We start from the raw sequence: 25,566 nt of genomic DNA on the forward strand, positions 1-25,566 counted from the left end.
ACTCTGTCTTTTACTATCTGCCTCAGAAAAAAATAAACATGAAAAAAAAATTTTTAAATGTAAGTGATGTGTCCTCAGCCTCTTGGAGTATGATTTTGGAGGAACTTTTTGGAGGAGAACTCCAAACTTGTACGTTTTAAATGTGGTCCAGCAATTACACTTGCAAGAAATATGTCCTACCGAGATCTTGCACAATCGCATAAAGATTTAGATGCGAGGGTGTTCACTTCAGGACTGTCTGTCCTGGAATTATTGGAGAGAATACAAATATTACGAATATCCATCCACTGAGGTTGGAGAGATATCTTAAGGTACATTTATACATTATATGTCTTAGAACTATAGAAGGGAAATGGGGTCAACCGAGCCTGCCTGTACAAATGGCATGGAAAGACGTCCAAGGCCCTGTGGTAAGTGGAGAAAAGTAAGGTGCAGAACGGAACAGGAGGCCCTGACCCGATGCTAAATTCATGTGTTAACAAATGTGTCAGAACAAACTTGCAGACTGTCTACATCAGCTGTCAACTGTGGTTTTCAGAGCAACAGGTCAGAAAGAACTTCCACTTTCTACTTCACATTCTGTAGTCCCTGCGGTTTTTTACAGTAAGCAGATCAGACATTTGGAATCCAGAAGATAATCCAGATCACTAGATAAAGTACCATGTCTCATTGGCCCACTCTCCTGAAAGGCTGTAAATTGTATTTACAGTGTGATTCCAGTCTTACAAAACATGCATGGGAAGGATCTGGAAAAGAACACATCTGAAGCATTGACGATCGTTGCTCTGGGTGGGCGACATGTGGTAGATTTGAATTTTGTCTTCTCTGTTTTCTAAGCATTTTTGTTAAGCATGAGTTAGCTTCCAAATTGGAAGAAAGAAATTCTGGCCTTGATTTTTGGACTTTGCAGAGAGGGAGCCCTGGCCTGTTCGGCCCGTGTGTATGTGTGTGTGTGTGTGTGTGTGTGTGCGCGCCTTTCTCCTCAGAGCAGGATCCCAGCCATGAGGCTCAGGCCGGGGCCATGCTTGGGGTGTTGTCCTGTTTGGACCTGAGTCCATGGGATGCTGAGCTGGTCCCAGTGGCTGAGGGGTACTGACGATAGGTGAGGAAACCTAGAGTTGCTGTTACACACCCAGTGTTCAGGCCACCATCCAGCACCCTCCCTGTGGCTCAGGCCTCTGGCCTGGGAAGGAGTTTTGGTCTCACCGATTCGTAATGAGGCTGCAGGGCAGAGCTTCAGTTTCTTCAGAGAAAGAGGGAGAAGGGATTGCTACCCAGTGTGGGTGGAGGAGTGTTTGGAAGAGACAGGAAAGGATTCCACCTTGGGATTATAAAAGCAATAAAATGAGCTTTTTACTATTATTTTTTAAAGTAATCTCTACACCCAGTGTGGGGCTCAAACCCACAACCCCTGAGATCAAGACTCGCACGCTGTACTGACTGAGCCAGCCAGGTGCCCATAAAATGAGGTTTTTAAAACAAAAAACGAGGGGTGCCTGGGTGGCTCAGTTGGTTAAGCGTCTGACTTTGGCACAGGTCATGATCTCACAGTTCGTGGGTTTGAACCCCATGTCAGGCTCTGTGCTGACAGCTCAGAGCCTGGAACCTGCTTTGGATTCTGTGTGACCCTCTCTCTCTCCCCTCCCCCACTTGCACTCTTTCTCTCTCTCTCTCTCTCTCTCTCAAAAAATAAGTAAATTTTTTTTAATAAAAAAAATAAAACAAGAGCACTGGGTGTTGTATGGAAACCAATTTGACAGTAAATTTCATATATTTAAAAAATAAAAAAAATAAAAAATAAAAATAAATAAAAAATAAAATAAAACAAAAAACAGGGTTGTGTCATGATACTGTTGAGAATCAGCCTTATCTCCATAATATCATCCTTCCCAGTGAGTACCCAAAAGCCCTGTTTCTCGACAGGTTTTAAAAGTTTGGGGGGACATTTTTGGTCCCCACAATGATTCAGGGGCACTAAGGCATTGAAAAGGTGGAGGGCATGGATGGTAAAAGTTTGAAATGGGCAGAACAGTTCTGTGCAATGAATTTTCCTGCATCCCCAGGACCTTGGAATGTCTCATGGGAATCTGTTCTGAGCCCAGAACTTAGCACAGTGTTTACATAAAGGCAACATATCTTTGGCATGGTTGGAGATATTCTGAGTTTGGGAAGGTTATGTTGTCTATGATTTTCATTTAGGGTGGTAAAATGGGGCATATTTATGATTTATACAGTATTTATAAAAAGGTGACGTTGGCCCTGATAGGGTCCACGATTCCCACCAGTAGGTAAGTGCAGTCACTTGGAAGGGCTGTTGAGCATTTTAAGTGGATAAAACCAAAATACATTTAACCAGTCCCCACGGATGGACATTTGGGTTGGATTTGGTTTTGCACACAGCGACGCTTTGTATATATACGTTTGCAGGTTTGTGTTTGTATTTCTCTAGGACACATTTCTCAATGTAAAATTTCTGGGTCAGAATAAAGGAATTCATATTTTTTCATCTCAGTACATTGCCAGGTTGCCTTAAGAAGACGTTTAGACCATTAACCGTTTGTGAGGGCACCTGTTTCCCCTACATACTGGCCCGCACTAATTATTAGCAGCCATTAAAATGCTTGCCAGTCCGAACAAGGGGGGAGAAGGGGATTGGTGTCTTATTTTTATTTTCAACTTTTTGGTTGCAGGTGAAGCAGTGTGTGTTTTCCTCTGTGTATTGTGTTTCTTCTTTGGTTTCATGGTTAAGATATGTTACTTCTCATGTGCCTGGGTGGCTCGGTTGGTTAAGTATCCGACTCTTGATTTCAGCTCAGGTCATGATCTCATGGTTCATGAGATTGAGCCCTGTGTTGGACTCTGTGCCTGCTTAGGATTCTCTCTCTCTCTCTCTCTCTCTCTCTCTCAAAATAAATAAACTTAATTAAAAAAAAAAAAAAAGATGTCACTTCTGCCCACAGGAAGGCCATGCCCGCTTGAGAAAAAATAGGGTCTTTTGGGAACTTGGTTCCCAAAGGATGATAGCTGGGAGTACTTCTCTGTCACTGATGCTGTCCGCCTCCCCAGAGGTGGGAGACACCTAGGAAATCATAGGGTGGGAGGTGGCTAGACAGCCCTGCCCCAGAAGGCCCTGGTCTAACACTTCCCTTTGCCTTTTGCAGGAAGCTTGGAAGCATGCAATTGAGAAGGCCAAGCACATGCCTGACCCCTGGGCCGAGTTCCACCTGGAGGATATTGCCACAGAATGTGCCACACGTCACAGGTTGGCAGCTCGTCTGGGTGTGTTCTGTGGCCCCAGGCCTCAAGGAGTCCTTGGGGGTATGGGTCCTGCTTCTGCTCGTAATCACTGAGGCCTACATACCCTTGGAGGTCAAGGAGAAGGACATAATGATAGTATCTGCCAATATTTGAGCATTTATGCGTGCTTATGGTGCTGTGCATTATCTCATCTCCTCTTCAGTGTGGTCCTGTAATGTATGTATTCGTCAGGCAAGGCTGAACATGCTGCTGTAACAAATATGTCCAGGGCTCAATGCAGCAAAGGTGTACTTCTCACTTGAGTAAAGCTGGGTGAGAGCTCCGGGACCCTGGGGCTGCTCAGGGATCCAGGCGACTCCCGTCTTGTGGTTCCACTGCCCCACCACGTGGTCCCTACAGTTGCCACCAAAGGGAAGGAGAATGCATGGAAATAGCATGCCAGCTTTTTGATGACTTGGTCCCAGGAAGATTAACAAAATAGAGCTATGAGCATATAGATTTCCTATTCAAAAAGTCAGGGGGAGAGAAGAGTTATTTCTGGGGGTATCAAGAAGAAAGAAAAGAGCAAAAACCACAGACTACCACCAGATAACTATGACAACAGTAGCCCTTATGTATCGAATCCATGTGGCAGGCACTGGTTGAAGTCCTCTATATGTATTTACTTATAAAAAAGCCTGGAATATGAATCATGTCAAGCATTTGGGACTACACTGAGAATCTGATGACAGCCATCTCAGAAAGTTGCACACATATGTCTAATTTTGTTCATAATATTAGAGGGCCCTGGACCTGCCCTGGAGCCCGCCTCCCCACCCCACCCCATCCCGTGACCCCTGTGGACCCCTCCAGTCTGAATCCTCTAAGCCAACACCCTGACTTCCCATAATTTTCCCAGGGGAAATAGAGGTTTGCCCAGGGTCACCTAGGTAGTTAATAAGCTAACTTTCTGACTCTCAGTTCAGTGTCTTTCAGTTAGTCAGAACACTGTTTCAAATGTAGGTGACAGAAACCGAATTCACAGCATTAAGCATGGAAGGGGATGTTTGGCTCATGCATGTGGACTTCGGGCATGGCTGGTTCCAGATGCTCCAAGGATGCGTTGCACTTTGACCTCAGATAGCCTTTCTTATATCAGTGGAACAGATATTCCCTGAGAGCCTCACATTTCATTTTACCCAACAGAAGAGCATCTTTTCTTTCGTGAATTTTTTTAAACAAAAGTTCCATAATGGAATGCCATTGGCCTGGCTTTGGTTATATGGCCTTCTCTGAACCAGTCTTGTGCCAGGGAGCTTTGCTCTGATTCTGATATGTCTAGATCACATACCACACAGGCAGGCAGAAACAACGTAGTCCTTTATGGCTTTCTGCACCGTGTCCCTGCTCCCACCCTGTGAGGAGATGGCTCTGAGCCTGGCATGCCCTTCCTCCCCACCCCTGGAGGCCCACTTCCTATCAGGCACTGGGGGCTGTGCTGGCAGCCAAGGTCAGCATTGTGGGGACCCTAGTAGGGCAGGGTATGGACTCTGTTTCTCCCTGCCTATAAGGCCAGTGGTGACTGGTTGGTGACACATAGCCTCCAGGCTGAAGACACCAGGCGACCCAGGGAAACCCCTGGGAACACAGGCCGCACATGCTGGGCCGGCTCTGTGTGTCCCAGAGCTCCTTGGGGACCAGGGACCAGGCCACACTGTTTGTTTCCTAATTGAAGTGACTGCCGGCAGAGGGAGCTCAGGCATTGATGGCTGGAGTCTCTGGGCAGTTTCTAAACTGGAAGGCTTCCTCCTCTATTCCTGGTTTTTCAAGAGTACTGGTGCAGGCTACCTCTTTATTGGGACAGATTCCCTGTTCACTCAGGCCGGTTAAGAGCAGGGTTCCAGCTGAAACTGACCTGGGTCTGATCCTGGCTCTCTGGCAAGTTCCTTACCTCTCTGAGCCTCGGTTTCCCCACCTGGAAAATGGGCACGATAATTGTGCCAATCTCACAGAGGTGCTGCAGAGTTTAATTGAAGAGATCTGTTTAAACGCCCCACAGGTAGTGAATGCTCAGTGAACTTTGAGCAACTCTGACCTTTATGCCGTCAATGGTTGTGAAGGACAAATGAGATCCTTCTGACATCCCATATCTCCCCTCTCCCTCAACTTCTGGGTGCCTCTCAGCCTTCAGTGTTTTGTTTTGTTTTGTTTTTTTAAGTCTACTTATCTATTTTTGAGAGAGAGAAAGAGAGAGTATGAGCCAGGGAAGGGCAGAGAGAGAGGGAGAGAGAATCCCAAGCCTGCCCCTCACTGAACACAGCCCCCTCATGCGGGGCTCAAACTCATGAGCTGTGAGCTCATGACCAAAGCCGAAATCAAGAGTCAGATGCTTAACCGACTGAGCCACCCTGGCACCCTCAGTCTTCAGTCTTATTTGGAAGTGAGAGTAGACTGTTTCCTTTACCTTGGTCTCTACACAGTAGTAGTAATAATCGTTATTTATTGGGCACGGTACTTGCTGCGGACGGGTTGCAAGTAAGTTGCAGCTCTAGCCAGCATCCCTTCCCCCAGCTCCAGGAGAGGTTACCTGCCAGGCTTGTCTTTCCCCATGGAGGTTTCAGGCTCTGAGAAGCCTGTTCTCTCCGAGTCTGTCCTGATGAAGAGTGGGCCAGGGAGGCCTCTGCTAGAGCTAAGAACACCTCAGCCCTAAGGGGAGGTTTTAGAATTTAGGGGTTTATTGAGCTGAGGAGCCCTCTACCAGGCAAATCTATTTGAGGCCCAGCCAGGCCCAGGGGCAGGTTTGCTGCGGGAAAGAGGATTCCTGAAAAAGGAGAGATGAAAATGTTCGAGAATCTTCTCTGTCTCTGCCGTGGGTGTCCTCCTGCAGCTCCCCCACCCCAACACACACACACACACACACACACACACACACACACATACACACACACCCCACTGCCTATACCGGGACACAGGCCCAGCTACCTGGCTGAGCCTCACACAGGTGTTGTCAAGATCAAGGGCACTTCCTGTCCTGGAACACGCCATTTGTTGTGTAGACGGGCTAAAACAAGGATATTTATTTTTTCTGTCAGTTCATCCAACATGCATTTATTAAGGCTCCACCTGTACCAGGCCCTGCAGTAAAGAAAATTGACATGGACCTGCCTTTGGGGAGTTACAGTCCAGCAGGGGAGCCAGTTGGGGAATGAGCCCACCCACAGCACAAAAAGTGCCCAGCAACACATTGGAGAGAAAAGGGAAGGAGGCCAGTGTGTAGGGGCCTGGGAGGGTGGGAGGGCGTCCACAGACCTGACCTAGGAGGTCAGCTGGGCCTATGGGTTAAGTGGTCTTGATCCCAAGACCAGTAATAGGATCATGTGACAGACGCTGTGCCCTGGGGTGGCTCTCTCTGCAGGTACAATGCTGTCACTGGGGAGTGGCTACAAGATGAAGTTCTGATCAAGATGGCATCTCAGGTGAGCCGTCCCCATCCCAGCGACGACAGGGCTGAGTGGGGATTCTTCGTGAGCGGACTTCTGTCCCTGTTCCCTCCCCTTTACACTCACTTAATTGTTTTTACTTTGGGGCATTCTTTATATTGTTGTGTATTTATTTCATTTTTTATAACAGTTTTACTGAGATAGAATTCACACACTATGCTGCATACCCACTTTAAAGTGTATGGTTCAGTGGTTTATATAATATAGTCACAGAGTTATCCAGCCATCACCACGATCGATTCCAGAACATTTCACCATCTCTAAAAGAAACCGTGTGCTTACCCAACAGCAGCCAGCCCCCTATCTCTTCAGCTCCCCCAGCCCTGGGCAACCACTAATCTGCTCTCATCTCTGTAGAATTAACCTATTCTGGACATTTTATATATTGATCACATATCAAAAGACGATCCTTGGCACTCTTGTCAAAACTCAGTTGACTGTAGATGTATATGTCAGTTTTCAGAAATTACAGGCCACCACCTAAACCTAAGCTGTAAAAAGTGGCTTGCGATCATCCTTTGGGGGGGGGGGGTAAAAAAAAAAGGAATAGCCTAGAAAATAGAGCACTTCCTCCATTGTCAGGGGGAGGATGGTTTTGCAAAACTGTTTTTAGTGTATTACACACTCAGGAAAGGGTATGGCTTGATGAGTTTCACAAAGTGAACACAGCACATAACGAGCAGCCCCCTGAAGCCCACCTGCACCCCAGTCACTACTCCTTTACCCCAACGGTGAGCACCAATCCCAAACCTATCTCCCTGGATTCGTTTCACGTATTTGTGTATTTCCTATAAATGGAGCCACGCAGGGTGTATTCTTTTGAGTGTGGCTTCTTCTGCTCAGCATTTCATCTGTGATGTTCGTACATGTTTTGGCCAGCTCTATGTTTCATAGAATAGTAGAAGAGAACAATAGAATATATCCATTCTTGTCGCCTGTAGTATTCCATCAAGTAGGGTAGACCTGTTGGGTTTATCCATTACACTGTTAATGGACATTTAGGTTGTTTCCACTCTTTTCCTGGTACAGAAAACAGAAAAGCAGGGCTGCAAAAAATTCTTTAACATGCATTGTCTCCCGCATAACGTCTTCACCCCCTGGAGGTTATTCCCCTCAGTGAGGGTAGGAGGAGGGTGGCCTTGTAACCCCCGAAGCCTCCAGGCTGAAAGTTCAGTCGGGCGTTAGTGCTGGGGTGAAGGAGGGAGGGCCCAGGGATTTTAGGGTTGAGATGAGGTCCAGGCATTCATTTGGTGGGTGATGTCCAAGGGGAAAATCTCTTCCTGACTCAGGATTGCTTCTGGGTGGGGCATGGGGACTAATAACCCTCTATGTGGTGTCTTTCAGCCCTTCGGCCGTGGAGCTATGAGGGAGTGCTTCAGGACGTAAGTGACTCAGCCTGGTTCTTGGGGCCCTGCCCGAATTCCCTCAGGCTCCCTGCCCGAATTCCCTCAGGCTCCTAAGAACAGGGGCAATGCAACAGTTCTGGCTGAGAAACTGAGACAGTGGCCTCTGCTTTTTATAGGCCAAGCCTCTCTGCTCTCCCTTGGACCACATGATGGGCCTGGCTATGGGGATGGTCTCGGGGAGGACATGGAATACCCCACTAACCTCTGCTCTGGTGTTTGGAGGCCAAAAGATGTGGGATAAGAGACCTTTAACAATGTCCCTTGGTCCCCTTCCCAGCTCTTTGAAGGGTGCCGTGAGTCAAGCTGGGTCCCTGGTGAACCCAGGTGCCCAGGTGGGTCCTCTGCTGCCTTTCCTCCCAGGAAGAAGCTCTCCAACTTCCTGCACACCCAGCAGTGGAAGGGGGCCTCCAACTACGTGGCAAAGCGCTACATCGAGTCTGTGGACAGGGACGTGTACTTCGAGGATGTGCGTCTACAGATGGAGGCCAAGCTCTGGGGAGAGGAGTATAATCGGCACAAGCCCCCCAAGCAGGTATGTGACAGCCCTACCTGCCACCTTCCCACACAAGGCAGCCGGAGAGAGTGACTGGAGACCAGGGCAACAGTGGTACCAGTCACAGATTCCCTTCATGGTTTTGGTGGTGTTGTTGTTTTGTTTAAAAAAATTTTTTTTTAATGTTTATTTATTTTTGAGAGAGAGAGAGAGAGCGAGCGTGCATGAGTAGGGGAGGGACAGAGAGAGACAGAGGGAGACACAAAATCCGAGGCAGGCTCTGAGCTGTCAGTGCAGAGCCCATCGTGGGGCTTAAACTCACGAACTGTGAGATCATGACCTGAGCTGAAGTCAGAGGCTCAACCAACTGAGCCATCCAGGTGCCCCTCCCTTTATGGTTTTAACAGTAGCTAATAATGATCATCATTTATTGAGCATGATGGGCCAAGTACACTGTATGCAGACTCATTTATTCTTAAAACCAGAGCGTGGAGGTTATTTGAGATTAAAATGCTTTTATCCCATTTACAAATGGGATCTGTTAGTCAGGATTTTTGTTTGCATGTGTTAGAAACCCACTCAAATGGGTTTAATCCAAAAAAGGAAGTTTTGGCTTTATGTAACTGAGAAATAGGGCTGGCCACAGGTGTGGCTGGATCCAGGACCCAATAGGATATTGAGAATCTCCCCCATCTCTAGCCTTGATGTTCTTCTTTGTGGCATCACTCACAGGCAGCTTCTGTTTGTAGTGATGTGTCAGCCACTAGCAGCTGCAGGCTCACTTTCTGTCTCCTCAGAAACCTTGGTGGGATATGACAACACTTGTTTTTGCAGAAGTTCCACTAAGTCTCAGAACTGGGTTTCATTGGCTCTGATTAGGTCAGGTGCCTATTGCTGAGCCAATCACAGTGGTCAGGGGAGGGAATATGCAGATTGGGGAGGCATGAGCCATGTGCTCACCCATAGAGGCAGCAGTGTGGGTCCTTCCCTAGACTATGTAGACTGAGACTGGTGGCTCCTAAGAAAAAGTAGAAGGAGGGGAGAATGGATAGCATGTCTGCCCCTGGGGAGCCCCAGGCTCAAAGAGGTTAAGTGACCTGTGCAAATGGTCAGGAATGGAGCCAGGGCTCAAATCCAGGCTTTCCAAGCCCTGCCCATTTGGCTCCTTCACCGGAGCCCCCAGGGTGTTTACTGACCCCAGGCCTAGCAGAATTTCCTGTTGCCTATGGGCATTTGAGGAAATAGCGCTCAGTGCCTCTGCCCTGCCTAATTCGCAGCTCAGCTCTCCCGTTGTTTGAACACCTGCTAGACACAGGACACTATCTCCTGGGAGCTTTGGGAGAGCTGCACTTCCAAGAATCCAGCAGAATTTCTTGAGTGCCTGCTGTTTGCAGGGCCCTTGATTAAGCGCACTTGGGGTAGACACAAGAAACCACAGTCCCCACCCACGGGGGCTGTGACCACCTCACTGCATGCCATCCTGGCCTCCTTTCTCTTCCTTCCTAAGCTTGTTCCTGCCTCAGGACCTTTGCCCTGACTGTGCCCCCGGCCTGCATCATTGTGTCCCCCACCCCTCCATCCTTGCATGATGAGCTCCTTCTCCTAGTTCAAGTCTCAGCTCATATGTCACCTGCTCAGTGAGGCCGCCCCAGGACATCCTGAATGAAGTAGCCCTTCCTCTGCTGTCTCCCTCTGTCACATCATTCTGTTTGTTTTGGTTCCTTTTATTGGGAGCAGTTGGCGCCATCTGAAAGAGTCTTGTTTTTGTAGTTAATATTTTGGTTGCCTCTCTCCCCCAAGGACAGGGATATTACCTGTCTTATTTACTCTGTATCAGAGTCCCTAGGGGGTCACTAAACAATGTGGTTGTTTGAAATGATAAGGGAGAAGGATGTAGTTGTTTGAGAAGGAACAGGCTGTTCCCTCCGGCCGCATCCCTGTAGTGAGCCCACTGGCCAAGCAGGTGGCCTTGTTCCTTGTAGGGATGGAGCCAGCATTTGGGGTGAGAACCTCTGAGAACCATCTGCTCCTTCCCTTTCGGCTGGTTCTCAGAACTGAGGCCAAGTTTAGGGCAACGCTCAGCTCAGGGCCTCTTCAGCCTCTGCAGCTGTTGTCTGCCTGTCTAGCGACTCAGCCAAATGGTTCCTTGGATGGTTGTTTCCTTGGGAAACCCAGACCTGGATCCTTCTACGGTGGGTGTCATTGTGGGGGACGGGGAGCCATGGGGAGTCAGTGTCTCAGGTCTTACCAACCTCACTTTATAAACCATTCACAAGACTTACACGTTTCCTTCCCAATATTAGACATGTGCTTGTTAAAAGAAATTCAGCAAGGAATGTGTATAATATCCCATTGCAGGGAGAGAACCACTGGGTATAGTTTGGTGTTTATTGCTCTAGAGTTATGTCTACTGGTAATGTTAACATCAGCAAACGTTGACAGACTCACGTATCAGCAGATTTCATTCTCACGCTACGTGTGAGAGCCCATTCCACAGGTGAGAAAACTGAGTTGATGAACTAACTTGCCCATGTTCACAGTATTAGTGTAAGACACCTGCTTAGTTGCTTAGCATACAGACCCACAAATGTGTAGTAAGGCAAAATGGTTTCTTTCTCTCTCATCTGATGGTCCCATTTTGGTGGGGGGCTCAGGGTGGGCTGGTGCCTCACTTCTTTAAGTCATCCAGAAGTCTGGTTCCTTCTGTCTTGTTTTTCTGCCTTACCCCAGAGTGTGGCCCTGGAGCACATGGCCAGGTCGGCCTCATTGGGAGATGTCCACTCGATAGCCTCAGGAAGGCCAGAGGAGGAGGGGCAGGCTGGGGTTACATCATCACTGCTGCTCAATTCCCATTGGATGAGCTTGGTCACATGGCCACACCTAGCTGCAAGGGAAGCCAAGTGATGTCATTCCTCCTGGATGGCTGTGCATTGTGTTGGAACTCAGTTGGGCGCTGTCTTAGTCCCTTTGTGCTGCTCTAACAGAACTTTTTTTTTTAAGTTTATTTATTTTGAGAGAGCATGAGCGGGGGGGAGGAGCAGAGAGAGAGGGAGAAAGAGAATCTTAAGTAGGCTCCACACTGCCAGCTTGGAGCCGGACATGGGGCTTGATCCCACAAACCTCGAGATCATGACCTGAGCTGAAACTGACTGAGGTTGCTCGACTGACTGAGCCGCCCAGGCTTCCCCGGACTGGGCAACTTACAAATGACAGAAATTTATTGCTTACAATTTTGGAGGCTGGGAAGTCCAAAACCAAGGTGCCAGCCTGGTCACATTCTGGTGAAGTCCTCTCCTGGTTCATAGCCGGTGCCTTCTTGTTGTGGCCTCACATGGCGGAAGTAGCGAAGGAGCCCTGTGCTCACTTTTATCGGGACGCCAGTCCCGTTCATGAAGGCTTCTCACTCATGACCTGATCCCCTCCCAAGGGCCCCACCGAATAGCATCACCTTTGAGGGTTAGGACTTGAACATATGAATTTGGGGGAGACGCAGTTAAGCCATCACAGGGGTTTTCATTCTCAAAAGAAAAGGGGACAGTGGATTCTGGGGACACTTGGCCTGCAGAGAGCTGCTGACTGATGGAGCCAGGATTGGAGCCCAGGCGGGCGGCTCCTCCCAAGCATTCTGTGTCGGAGGCGCTTGCCACCTGGCTCCTGCCTGAGCTGCTCCCCTCCCACCAGGTGGACATCATGCAGATGTGCGTGGTGGAGCTGAAGGACAGACCGGGCAAGCCTCTCTTCCACCTGGAGCACTATATCGAGGGCAAGTACATCAAGTACAACTCCAACTCGGGCTTTGTCCGTGATGACAACATGCGCCTGACGCCACAGGTGAGGCCCCTGGAGGGGCGGGTCCCTGTGGGCATGAGGTCTCACCCCGAGGGGGCCCTCAAGCCTCCTGGAGTGCCCCGAAGTAGATTCTGTAACGAGACATGCCAGCCAGTTTCTGTCCCTGCAGAATTAAACAGGGCTCCTCCTTTATCTCTTCCTCTATGCAACCTCTTTTTTTTTTTTTTTTTTAATGTTTATTATTTATTTTTTGAGAAAGAGAAAGAGCATGAGCAGGGGGTGGGCAGAGAGGGAGGGAGACACAGAATCCGAAGCAGGCTCCAGGCTCTGAGCTGTCAGCACAGAGCCTAACGTGGGGCTCAACCATGAACTGCGAGATCATGACCTGAGCCGAAGTCGGACGCTTAACCGACTGAGCCACCCAGGCACCCCATATGCAACCTCTTCTTGCAGAGAAAGGCCCCATCATGGGCAGAGCTGAGGTGTTGCAGCCCCGCAGTGGTGGCTGACGTGTGTATGCATAGTCCACAGCCTGGTCTCTTGTGGTTGGTCACCTTAGTCTTCCTGTCTCCACCCCACCCCAGGCCTTCAGCCACTTCACATTTGAGCGTTCCGGGCATCAGCTGATTGTGGTGGACATCCAGGGTGTGGGCGACCTCTACACTGACCCGCAGATCCACACCGAGAAAGGCACTGACTTTGGAGATGGCAACCTAGGTAGGTGGGGAAAGCCAGCCCGTTTCCATGGAGACCACACTCCCTGTTTCCCCACATCTCTCAGCTCTCCCTGCACACGAGGAAACTGGCTGAGGTGGTAGATCGGCCTTTCCAAGATGGTGGGGTGGAAGCTTGGGACGTCTGAGCCCTGCCACTTCAGTGCCTGCCCTTTCCGTGGTTTTGGTGCCCAGCACTGCCCCGCCTCTGTCACAAAGCAAGGCGCTGCTCCAGACTCCCCTGCTCTGCCCGCAGGTGTCCGGGGGATGGCGCTCTTCTTCTACTCTCATGCCTGCAACCGGATTTGCAAGAGCATGGGCCTCGCTGCCTTTGACCTCTCACCAAGAGAGAGGGACACTGTGAATCAGAACACCAAGCTGCTGGTGGGTACCCAATGAGAGCCTGCTCAGGGGGACCGGGCCCTTCTTCTGCCAGGCAGTGAGCTGCGCTTCTCTGTGATGGCAGTCCAGGCCCTGCAATGCTTACTTGAAGAGTTTCAGGGCCAGAAGGATCTCAGCTCCATCCGTGGCCCTCATTCCTCCCAGGATCAGTGCACAAAGCCCTTCCGAGTGTCCCCGCTAACCCAGTACCTGGGGTCTGCTTGATTGGACCTATTTTGACCAGAGTGAAGAGCCCAAGTGTGTAGAGATAGCGAGGGAGGTGTGTGGTACATGTATTTGTGTGGCATGTTGATAAATGGCTGGACTAGACCTGGACCTGGCTCTTCGGGCACCTTGCTGTGTCCAGGATAGGCCCCCCGCTTTTACCGTGACCAGATGTAAGAGATTGTCAGGACAGACCAGCTTGGGATTCTGGATGTGTGGCCGCAGGTATGCCCCAGCTCAGGGCTGTAGTGTGGTTAACACTTTGGGATTGCTGGCTGGCTTTGAGCTCCTGTACCAGATGCCCCTTCTTAGAAGCCTTTGGGTTAATCCCCCACTGGTTATTTTTAGATTTCCTGCCAGTCCCTAAACAGGCATGTATGGGGGCCGTTGACTGAAAGGGCCTCAGGGTTTGGGTAAACAGCACGCTCCCGGAAGAGCCCTTCTCTCCCCAGAGGGTTCCTGTGTGACATGGGTGTCCGTTAATTCTCCAGCAATCAGCCAAGACCATCTTGAGGGGGACAGAGGAGAAGTGTGGGAGCCCCCGAGTAAGGACCCTCTCTGGGAGTCGCCCCCCCCTGCTCCTTCGCCTTTCAGAAAACTCTGGAGATGAGAACATGAGTGACGTGACCTTTGACTCTCTCCCTTCTTCCCCGTCTTCGGCCACACCACACAGCCAGAAACTGGACAACCTCCGTGAGTGACGTTTTTGGTCCTTGGTAGTTGTGATTGGAGGGGACAGGCACCAGAAAGAACACAACTAAACTGGCTTTCGCTTACGTTAGGAAATCAGATATGCTAGTCAAAAAGATTCATGGCCCGGATGGTTGTATGAGTGAGTTTGTTTAATAAGTTTTCAAGACCCAAGTCTTCCGAATGCTTCAAAAACAGACCCTGTTTTAGATAACATTTTTTTCAGCGTGTTTCATGAAACTAGCAAAACCTTTACACCAAAATTTCATAAAACAGCAAAAAAAGAAAACTGCATTCCAACCCCACTTATAAACATGCAATACAGAAATTCTAAATAAGGTATTAACAAAACTGGTAGTCTTTGAAAGAATAGTCCGTCATAATCAGATAGTGTTTTTGCAAGCATCTGAGACTTGTTCAATATTAGGAAATCTGAACGACCTATGAATAGATCAGAGGAGGAAAACGGAATCATTATCCTCAAAGTTAAAGTGATAGAGTTTGCTGATGAAGCGGAGGGGAGGCACGGCTGACTCCAGGATTTTGATCTGAAAAACTCTAAGGGTGGGGTGGCCATTTATTCAGCTGGGGGACGCTGTAGAGGAACAGAAGAGGAAGATTTTAGTGTCAAATGTCAAGCCTTTTAGACATTTCCACTAGAAGACCTTGGGTATAGTTTGAAGCAGGAGTTGACAGGCTCTCCTTAGAATGCCAGAGAGTAAATATTTTAGACTTTGGGGACCTATGGCTTCTGCATTAGCAGCATGAATGTGGCCATTGACAGTATGTAAATGAGTAGGTGTAACTGTGTTCCAAGAAAGACATTAAATTTTCTATTTCATGTACTTTTCACATAAATTACTATTCTTTTAATTTTCCCAACCATTTTAAATGGAAAAACCATTCTTAAAAACCATATAAAAATGGAAACAAGCTGGATTTGGCTGTGGAAGCTCAGGGGAGGAGACAGAGACTGGGAACCACCAGGAAGAAGGTGGTTGGTTGTTAAGCCATCTGAGACTTCTCCAACTTGTAGCTACTCATTGAGCCCCAGATATACAAATAGCCGTTCTTCTTTCACACCTGCACCTCACTGAAGGCCAACTGTGGCCCAGGCACGTGCGCCTCTAAGCCCGTTGCACAAGTTATTTGCATTACAGCCTTGAGGAGGCACAGGGGTGAAGCTACATGCTTAGGACGCCACAGCCAGCAAGTGGCAGACTGAATAAGTTCTTGAGGAAGAACTGTAGCCCTCCAGGTACTGACAGCTTTCTTCCCCCATTTTTGCACCATTTTCAAAAAAATTTTTAAAAAGGCCTGGTGACAGGTGCGTTCAGCCCTAGATTGTAGTCAGTCTTTCAGACAGTTTTAATGGTAGAGCCAGTGCGTTATCTCTGTTTTCTCCTGCCCAGATTGGCCTGTGTTCAGTGACCTTGACAACATGGTACCCCGAGACCATGACCATCTGGACAATCACCGGGTAAGTTGGAGAGGGATCTCCCGGTCTGCTCTGGGCACTGCCAGGGGCCACAGGGAAGTGCGGATGACTCTCAGCCTCCTGCCCAGGGCAGTGGTGCCCTCTGAGAAGAGCTGGATCCATTGCAGTTCCCAGAGATGGTAGCAGAAGAGGGAATCCAAATTAGCAACAATGCAACCTTCTGATAAATGCTGAGCAAGCTCAGCCCTGGTGTGGTTTGGCCACATGCGTGTGGACAGCTGTCCTGGGGGGAGGGAGCTGTCCTGGGTTTCAGACGAGTGACTTATAGCACAATCCAGCGTGATGCCCTCAGGTTGGATAAACAGGACCGGTTTCCAACAGCTTCTGGGTGACTCTGCAGAAGCTGAAGGCACTGCATTTGCATTCAGGCAGACATATTACAGTGTCAAAGTAAAAACTCACAGGAATTTTAAAAGCAGACTTTGAGACGTGTCACCTGTGCCCAGACCTCAGGTGCACTTTAACTCGCACCCTGGGATTGCTCCAAAGGTTAAAGTTCACTCTTGACTGCTTTTCAGAGTTTTTGAGTGGAAGGAAAAAAATAAGCATAAGACTGTTTCAAGAGTTTGATAGACACTCTATGCCTCAACAACCCGTGAGGTAGATATTATTTTTGATTCCATTTATAATAGATTTCATTCTGGAATTAGAATGCATTTTAGAATTTCAAGGCGCCTGGGTGGCTCTGTCGGTTAAGCATCCAACTTTGGCTCAGGTCACGATCTTGCGGTTTGTGAGTTCAAGCCCCGCGTCGGACTCTGTGCTGACCGCTCAGAGCCTGGAGCCTGCTTCGGATTCTGTGTCTCCCTCTCTCTGTGCCCCTCCCCTGCTCACTCTCTGTCTCTCAAAAATAAATTAAAAAAAATAATAAAAACTTAAAAAATAAAATAAAATAAAAGATCCAGGCACACCTGGGTGGCTCAGTCCATTGAGGGTCTGACTCTTGATTTTGGCTCAGGTCATGATCCCAGGGTTGTGGGATCAAAGCCCCGTGTGGCGCTCTGCACTGAGTGTGAAGCCTGCTTAAGGTTCTCTTTCTCTCCCCATCTGCCCCTCTCCCCAACTCTCTCTCTTTCTAAAATTAAATTTTTAAATTAAAAAAAATTAAAAGATCTGAAATAACTAAGACCTAATGTTAAGAGCAGACAAAGCCAGGTGACAGGTGCATAGGAGTTCATTTTATTATTCTCTGTTCTTAGAGGTATGTTTGAAATACTAATTAGTAGAACAAAGAAAGAAACAAAAGTGTGAGCCGAATAGTGATGCAGGTGACATGCAGAGATGTCCAGAACTGAACACGGGTAGACAAATGACTGAAGTTAGAGATTCCGAATTGTCCAGAAGAATAAAAAATGTGCCCCAGTTTTGGCAGAGGGCTCCATTGTAGTAAATACTGCACTCAGTGCTACATTTGTGTCCATGGGTCATACGTCATAAACCAGCCTTTGTTTTTCTGCCTGTGAGCCCCTCTTTTTAAAAAAAAAAATTTTTTTTAATGTCTATCTATTTTTGAGACAGAGACAGAGCATGATCAGGGGAGGGTCAGAGAAAGAGAGACAGAATCTGAAGCAGGCTCCAGGCTCCAAGCTATCAGCACAGAGCCCGATATGGGGCTCGAACTCACAGACCATGAGATCATGACCTGAGCCAAGGCCGGGCACTCAACCGACTGAGCCACCCAGGCGCCCCGAGCCCCTCTTAATAATAGATTGGTCTTCCTGTGGTCCATACTCTCAGTGAGTAACACCTCACTTCTTGCTCATAGCCCTTCATTGTAGGCCCTATCATGAATCCTCATGGCTAAGGAAATCGCTGTCCAGGGTCCCAGCTGGCAAGTCACAAAGCTCAGACTTGAGCCCAGGCAGTCTGGCTTCAGAGCCCAAGGTCTTCGCCACTACTTTGTACTATTTCCTTGTCACCCAATCAGCAATACGGAGGGAAGGGGATGTTACTTGAAGTGATAGGACAAAGGAGAGATAGCAAATGTCTGAGTGTCCAGAAGTAACCACCTCAGAGGACCACTGAGACCCTAGGGCCATCTTCTCTCCACAGGACTCTGAGAACAGTGGGGACAGCGGATACCCCAGTGAGAAGCGGGGTGAGCTGGATGACCCAGAGCCCCGAGAACATGTAAGGAATTCCCCCCAGGGAAATGAGACCAGAGTGTTCTGTTGCCTCATTGTCCAGGGGGACGGAAGGGTGGGGAGGAATGTGAGTGCGTTGTGAGAACATAATAGGTAAATTGATACCCAAGATCATTTCAGATAAAAATAAAGGCAGGGCAGAAGATAAAACAGGGTTACGGGGACCAGAAAGTTTAGTAAAGGGACTAGTATGGGCGATTACATAAGACTGAAAATGGCAGACAACTCTTCTGAGGAAACTGGAATCTAGGGTGCTGGGTAATAGGCTGGAAAGGTGTGGGCAGAAGGATGCCGTTCAATGCGTGGTGTTCTGGCCATCCTGGGGAGTGCACTGGAGGACACTGGTGTGGGTGGCTCAGGCAGTGTCTGCCACTTAGAGGTTTTCCCATGTGCCAGAGTTGAATCTGAGCATCCAAACCAGTCTTGCTGAGAGCCCTTTGGTCTCAGCTTTGTTACTGCGAGTAAAGACGTATTATGGGAGCTTTGGTAAGGGGAAGGAGGTTTTCTTGGTACTTACCTGCCACGATCCTGTGCCTTTGAGTCATTTCCATCTGTGCACACAGGGAGGGTGAGAGGAAGGCTGTGGGCACACCAGCACATTGGTCCTGCCTGTTACCCAGCATTCTCTCTTCTTGGCACATGAGTTCCAGCTGCCCCTCCTAGAGGCCAGGCCTGTCCCTTGGGAGCAGGGTCTCCTGGAGGGGGCTGAGCCTGTCCCCTAGGAGGAGAGTCCCCTGGAAGAGGGTCCCCTGGGGAGGAGGGCAGGACCAGTTCTTGGGAACTGCTCTTTGGCTCACTCTACCCTTCACCTCCCTCAGGGCCACTCAAACGGTAACCGGAGGTACGAGTCTGACGAAGACAGCCTGGGCAGCTCCGGACGGGTAATGCTCCCTGAGGCAGCCTTGTCGTGACCATGTGCTTGCCTTTTCCAGCCCCTGTTTCTCCTCCCTGGTGTCACTGCTGCCTGCCCAGGCGCCTCACACATCAGCTAAAGGAAGATTGTGCAAAGGAGCCAGTCCCCTTGGCAAATACTTTTGAGCCCCTGGACTGGGCGGGACACTGGGGGATCTGCGGAGAGGCATAGACACAAGTAGGATAGCCCATCCTGGAGGGGGGGCTATAAGGGCCACAGCTCACATGGTAAAGTAATGCCTGTGTATAAGTGCCTCAGAGAATTCATTCATTTACTTATCAACCACCCAGCGAGACAGGCTAATGTTATTCATCCCCATTTTACATATGAGAAAACGGGGCTCTTAAGCAGCTTTCCCCAGGTCACTGGCAAGTGTTTCTAACAAGCATCTTAGAAGCTCATTATCATCAGGCAGATGTGGGAAGACCAATCCTCGGGCACCCTTCCCTAGCTGAACCAGAAACACATGTTGAACCTCTCACCCTCTAGTCTTTGTGAATCTCCCACTTGCCAGGTCCTTCCTCCTACTGTGGTCACATCTCCTCAAAGCCCATCTGCAACCCCAGACTGGCCCCCTGTGGCACCTCCTGCGGGAGCCTTTCCCAGTTGCCCCAGCAGGCTTGACTCTTGCTCCGTCCGGAACACAGAGCATTTACCACGCGGTGTTTACCGATGGTGCAAGGTCTCAACACAGTGTAGAGCAGGGTTGTTTAACCGTGGTGCCATTGACATTCTGACATTCTGGGCTGGGCCCTTCTTTGTCGTGGGGGGTGCCTTGTGCATTGCAGGATGCTTAGCGCACATATATGCACGCAGCTGCCTGGCTCGGTCCTGCAGGGACCTTTGGAAGAGGGTGTCTGTAGCTGGAACATGATGTGTTTTCCAAACCTATTCCCCGAAGCTTCCTGTGGATGCACAGAGGAAAGCGAAGTGGATTTGCTGCAGGGTCTCAAGTCAGACTTTTCTGGCCCATCATGTGGGTCACTGGCCAAGGAGGCAGCTTACGGTCCAACCTCCCCAACCAAACCCTGCTTGATAAACGAGTGGGAAACACTTTGAACTGCTGCAGTCCATTCCACTGGCCTTTGTGTCCTGGTGCTATAATATTCCCTCAGCGCCCGTAAATTGGCAGGATTTGAGGGATTAGAAATGGAGCCGTGTTTGTCCAAGAAAATTTGATACCTTAAGGGTTCGCCCCCTGCATCTTGCCAGCCAGGCTCACGCGGTAGGAGCAACTGACGGCTGGTGGTGGGGCCTGCGTCCCCAGCCCCTCATTCCCTGGCCTGTAAACTTCCGTGCCCGGTTCCCTCTTTCAGGTGTGCGTGGACAAGTGGAATCTCCTCAACCCCTCCCGCCTCCACCTGCCCAGACCTTCCGCCGTGGCCCTGGAAGTGCAAAGGCTTAACGCTCTGGACCTTGAAAAAAAAATCGGGAAGTCCATTCTGGGGAAGGTACGGTGATGCCCGCTTCAGAGCCCTTTGTCCGCTGACCCAGAGCCCAGCTCACGCCTCTGCTCCGCTAATCGCTTCCTCCCGCAGGCTGGCTGGGCGGCCCTGGGTGCTTCTGCCCAGGCAGCTGGGCCAACAGCCAAGTCTGTGTGGTAGGTCCATCTGGCCATGGTGCGCTACCACGAGGGCGGGCGCTTCTGCGAGAAGGACGAGGACTGGGACCGCGAGTCGGCCGTCTTCCATCTGGAGCACGCGGCCGACCTGGGCGAGCTGGAGGCCATCGTGGCCCTGGGGCTCATGTGCTCACAGCTGCCCCACCACATCCTGGCCGACGTCTCTCTGAAGGTGAGGGGCGGCAGGGACCTAGTCATGGGTGGGAGGGGGTGCTCAGTCATCGTCCTCTCCATCCTGCAGGTTTGTGCATGCCCCGGAAACTTCTGAGCCCCAGTGTGGGGCCAGGCACTTGCAGGTTAGCTGAAACTGGTAGGACTGGGATGTGCCACTGGGGAACGAGTGCAAGGTGACAGTCATGATTCCAGGCAATTATGACATGGCATGATGGGAGAAACAGAAAGTAGTGGTGGAAGCAGATGGGAAGGGCCCTGAGTGGGTTTCACGGGGTCGGTGAAACGCCTAATGGTGGGTTCCATCTGTATCCTTGGTGGTGAGAACAGAGCCCGATGCCCAGTACATATTCAGTGTACATTTGTGGGACGGATGAATGAGGTGACCTCTGAGTTAGGCCTAAAAGCTGAGCGGGAGTGAGCCAGGCAGAGTGTGGGAGGTGAGCTGTCCAGGCAGAGGGGGCAGAGGTGCCAGGATGGTCAGAACTGGAACTTCATTCATTTGCCACTGATGTGAGCAACTTCTTTGCTGAATCAGATAATGGTTTTAACTACTGAAACACAGGGGCACCTGGGTGGTTTAGTTAGTTGGTTAAGCGTCCAACTCTTGGTTTCAGCTCAGGTCATGATCTCATGGTTCATGGATTCAAGCCCCACATGGGGCTCTGCACTGACAGCGTGGAGTCTGCTTGGGATTCTCTCTCTCTCTCTCTCTCTCTCTCTCTCTCTCTCTCTCTCTCCCTCTCCCTCTCCCTCTCCCTCTCCCTCTCTCCCCCTCTCCCTCCCTCCCCCTCTCCCTCCCTCCCTCTCTCCCTCCCTCCCTCTCTCCCTCCCTCTCTCCCTCTCTCCCTCTCCCCCTCTCCCTCCCTCCCTCTCTCCCTCTCCCTCCCTCCCTCTCTCCCTCTCCCTCCCTCCCTCTCTCTGCCCCTCTCCTGCACACTGTCTCTCAAAATAAACTTAAAATACTGAAAAATGTTTCTTCAATTTCCTGTGCTAGTCACAATGTCATGTTTACAGACGTGACACACTTGTAAGTTTAATCTGCATTATGAATGTTTTCTCTGTCCCTTGCTTTCCATCAAGACCATCGAAAAGAACAATCAAAGTCTGATCTGTAGGTGGGCGCCTGCCTGGCTCAGTCAGAAGAGCATGAGACTCTTGATTTCAGGGTCATGAGTTCAAGCCCTGTATTGGGCATTCAAAGCCCCATGTTGAGCGTAGAGCCTACTTAAAAAAAACAAAAAAGAGGGGTGCCTGGGTGGCTCAGTCAGTTGAGCATCCAACTTCTGCTCAGGTCATGATCTCATAGTTGGTGAGTTCAAGCCCCACATCAGGCTCTGTGCTGACAGCTTGGAGCTTGGAGCTTGGAGCCTGCTTCAGATTCTGTGTCTCCCTCTCTCTCTCATGCTCTGTCTCTGTCTCTCAAGAACTAAATAAACATTAAAACAAAAAAAAATTTTTTTTAAAGCCCTCTGATCTGTACTATTTTCCACTTTCTGTGATGTAAATGTGACTTCGGTGCCATTTTCAAGGCCCCAATACATCATCACTGAATCTGGATTTGGAAAGAAATGTACGGTATTTCTGTTGTACAGATTCAAGAGACCAGTGGTTCTTAACCAGTCATTCTGCTGTTCCTTCTCCAGGGGACCCTTGACAATGCCTGGAGACACTTTTGGTAGTCAAAATATTGGGGTTGCAACTGGCATCTAATGCATAGAGGCCAGGGATGCTGTTCACCATCCTACCATACACAGGACAGCCCCCACAGCAGAGAACTATTTGGTCCAAAATGTCAGTAGTGCGAGGTTGAGAAACCCAGAAATAGACATAAATAATCTGAAGAATATGGACAACAGTACATCATAGTTAAAATAAGTAGAAAGTCATGAGTTTAAAAAAAAAAAGTCATGAGTTTTGAGTATTTGTTGCCTTTGTTTTTAATATAATTCATTTAATTGGAAGTTTATGTAATTTTTAATAATGACTGTGTTGTACAGTTGGCTTGCAAAATCCCCGATAATTTCATGGTCAGTTCTCCTGAGCCCAGAGAGCTGGCGCCAGCATACTGCTGCCTTTGGCCTGTTCCCCCAGTATCTGCCACAGAGCCTGGCACTCTGTGTCCAGAGAGGACACTCAGAAGGATTTGAGGCCTGAATAAAGTAATCCCAGAGCCCGGCATGAGTGGTGAGGGACCAGGACTGGGGGGGAGATCTTCTTGTGACCTCAGGCTGTTTACACAAACCACACTCTTGGCAGCTTTGTAAAGGGATTTACAAGCCATTTCAGATTCCTCTCTCACCTGTAAGCCTCTCAAAGGCCTTTCTCCGGAGGATAGACTCTGGCAGCTTTCCCTAGCAGGAGTGTGGGTGGACGGTTAGGACAGGGCAGGCAGGGAGGAAGTAAGCTGTGTCCCAGCAGGCTTATGGCTTAGCAAAAGAAATGATGGGTGTGTACCCTGAGAAGCCGCTATGTGCCCTAGAAACCCCATCACCCCCTTTCTCCACTGCCCCCTCCTTTGGGACTTTTGTTTGTTTTCTTACTAACACATGCATGAATTTAGCACCTGCTTTTTGAGAGTCTCCAACACTCTGGGCACCGTCCTAGGTTCCTGCTCTCATGGAGTAAACTTTTCAAATGGAGAAGGATATAGTACAGATCATAATTAACAAAAATCTTTCCAACAGAATTAAAAATAACTAGCCTTTATTGAGCACCTCCCATGCCAGGCATTGTTCTATTGTGCTGAGGAGAAGATACCAGACAAGGTGATTGAGAGTGACCGGAGGGGCTTCTTGTATTAGGACACAGTTCTGGCTCCAGGGGAGGCTGAAAAACGTAGCCTGTAGCTAGTCAGCCACGTGGCGCCCAAAATATGGTGGAGGACAATGGATATGGAGACAGCTGGTGGTCCCTGCCACGCTTTTTTTGTTTTGTTTTTTATTTATTTTGAAAGAGAGAGAGCGTGAGCAGGGGAGGGGCAGAGAGAGAAAGAAAGAATCCCAAACAGGGATTTGTCAGTGCAGAGCCCGTGGTGGGGCTTGATCACAAGAACCCTGAGATCATGACCTGAGCCAAGATCAAGAGACAGATGCTTGAACAACTGAGCCCCCGAGGTGCCCTCCCCTCCCATACTTCTTGAAGCCTGGTGGTTGAGAAGGGCTGATGTGAGGGTTTTGGCTTTGTCTCTGAGTGGGGATAAGAAGCCATGGGCAGCTTTGATAAAGTAATGTGACCTGACCTGGTCTTTAAAAGCATCCCTCCGGCTGCTGCTATGGGATGGATGTTGGGGGAGCAGAATGGAAGCAGGTGGTGCACTGTCGGTGGGAATGAGAAACGGTGCAGCCACTGTAGCCCCTCCAAAGGCTAAGTAGGAGTTACACGTGATTCGCAATTCCGCTCCTCGCTATCTACCCAAAAGAATAAAAACACACATCCATGTGGAAACTTGTAACAGATGTTCATAGCAGCATTATTCGTTATTCAGCCAAAAGGTGGAAACAACCCAAACATCCACCAACTGATGAGTAAAATGTGATCTGTCCATACGATGGAATATTATTTGCCATAAAAAGAACAAAGCACCAATCTGTTAAAACCTTCATGTGAAGTTAAGCGAGTCACAGTAGACCACGTCCTGTACGATTGCATTTATATAAAGTGTCCAGAATAGAGAAATCTCTAGAGACAGAGGGTAGGCTCGTGGTTACTTAGGGCTGGGTGGGATGGGGCAACTGGGACGTGACAGTGAAAGGGTATGGTATTTTGGTTTCTTTTTGGGCTGATGAAAATATTCTGAAATTGATAATGGGATGGTTGCACGTTCTGTGAATGTACTAAAACCCACTGAATTGAGTGCTTTACATGGATGAATTGTATGGCATGTGAAGTATACCTCAATAAAGCTGTTAAAAACTTTTTAAATAAAAAGAAAAGTTTAAAAAAACTTTTTAAAAATAAAAACTTTTAAAAAATGTTTATTTATTACTTTTGAGAGAGAGAGAGAGAGAGAGTGAGCAGGGGAGGGGCAGAGAGAGAGGGAGAGACAAAATCCCAAGCAGACACCATGCGCTGTCAGTGCAAAGCCTGATGCGAGGCTTGACCACAAACCATGACCTGAGCCGAAATCAGGAGTCGGGATGCTTAACTGACTTAGCTACCCAGGCGCCCCGGAATAAAAACTTTTTAAATAATGGAAGCAAGGAGCCCTATTGGAGGCAAGAGATGATGTGGCTGGCTGGAGGAATCAGAGCAGTGAGCAAGAGTGGGCTAAGCTTCCATTCCTCCCTGCCTCATTTCCGTTTCTCTCCCCCTCTTTGGTCTGTATTGACAGGAAACAGAAGAGAATAGAACTAAAGGATTCGATTACTTACTGAAGGCAGCTGAAGCTGGCGACAGACAGTCCATGATCCTGGTGGCTCGGGCTTTTGACACTGGCCAGAACCTCAGCCCAGACAGGTACCGTGGCTGTAGCTCAAGCGGAGCTGGTGGGAACCTGGGCCACAGGCGGGGACTTCCCCCTCGGTATCAGCACAGACCCAGGTTCCAGGCTCAGCTCCCCCGGTCCCAGTCCCCTACTGTGGACAAGTTATTTCACTTGTGGACAAGTGATCTCAGTGTCTTCATTGTGTGAAATGGGGATAATTATATAACCTGCATTCCAGGGTGGTTATGTGAGGGTTCATTGACATGATGCCTGTAATCCTCCCCGAGCCTGGCAGATAAAGCAGGGACATCCCAGACATTCTGCCAAGAGATTTGCTTTAGGTCCAGAGTGGTTGTCCC

General features: G+C 49.2%; 1 protein-coding gene across 1 annotated transcript in view; it reads left to right on the forward strand.

The window, feature by feature from the left end:
- Positions 1 to 25,566, forward strand: part of EEF2K (eukaryotic elongation factor 2 kinase) — a 63,514-nt gene that overhangs the window by 28,455 nt on the left and 9,493 nt on the right. The window contains exons 3-16 of the mRNA XM_019430402.2: positions 3,162 to 3,262; positions 6,653 to 6,713; positions 8,082 to 8,119; positions 8,504 to 8,675; positions 12,318 to 12,467; positions 13,010 to 13,142; positions 13,395 to 13,522; positions 14,236 to 14,437; positions 15,847 to 15,914; positions 17,985 to 18,062; positions 18,895 to 18,957; positions 20,306 to 20,440; positions 20,594 to 20,782; positions 25,115 to 25,239. Coding sequence (XP_019285947.2) covers positions 3,162 to 3,262; positions 6,653 to 6,713; positions 8,082 to 8,119; positions 8,504 to 8,675; positions 12,318 to 12,467; positions 13,010 to 13,142; positions 13,395 to 13,522; positions 14,236 to 14,437; positions 15,847 to 15,914; positions 17,985 to 18,062; positions 18,895 to 18,957; positions 20,306 to 20,440; positions 20,594 to 20,782; positions 25,115 to 25,239 — 1,643 coding nt within the window. The remainder of the gene's footprint in view (positions 1 to 3,161; positions 3,263 to 6,652; positions 6,714 to 8,081; positions 8,120 to 8,503; positions 8,676 to 12,317; positions 12,468 to 13,009; positions 13,143 to 13,394; positions 13,523 to 14,235; positions 14,438 to 15,846; positions 15,915 to 17,984; positions 18,063 to 18,894; positions 18,958 to 20,305; positions 20,441 to 20,593; positions 20,783 to 25,114; positions 25,240 to 25,566) is intronic.

This window comes from Panthera pardus, unplaced genomic scaffold, assembly GCF_024362965.1.
Source record: "Panthera pardus isolate Hobbes unplaced genomic scaffold, ASM2436296v1 HiC_scaffold_5, whole genome shotgun sequence".
In the NCBI taxonomy this organism is placed as follows: Eukaryota; Metazoa; Chordata; class Mammalia; order Carnivora; family Felidae; genus Panthera; species Panthera pardus.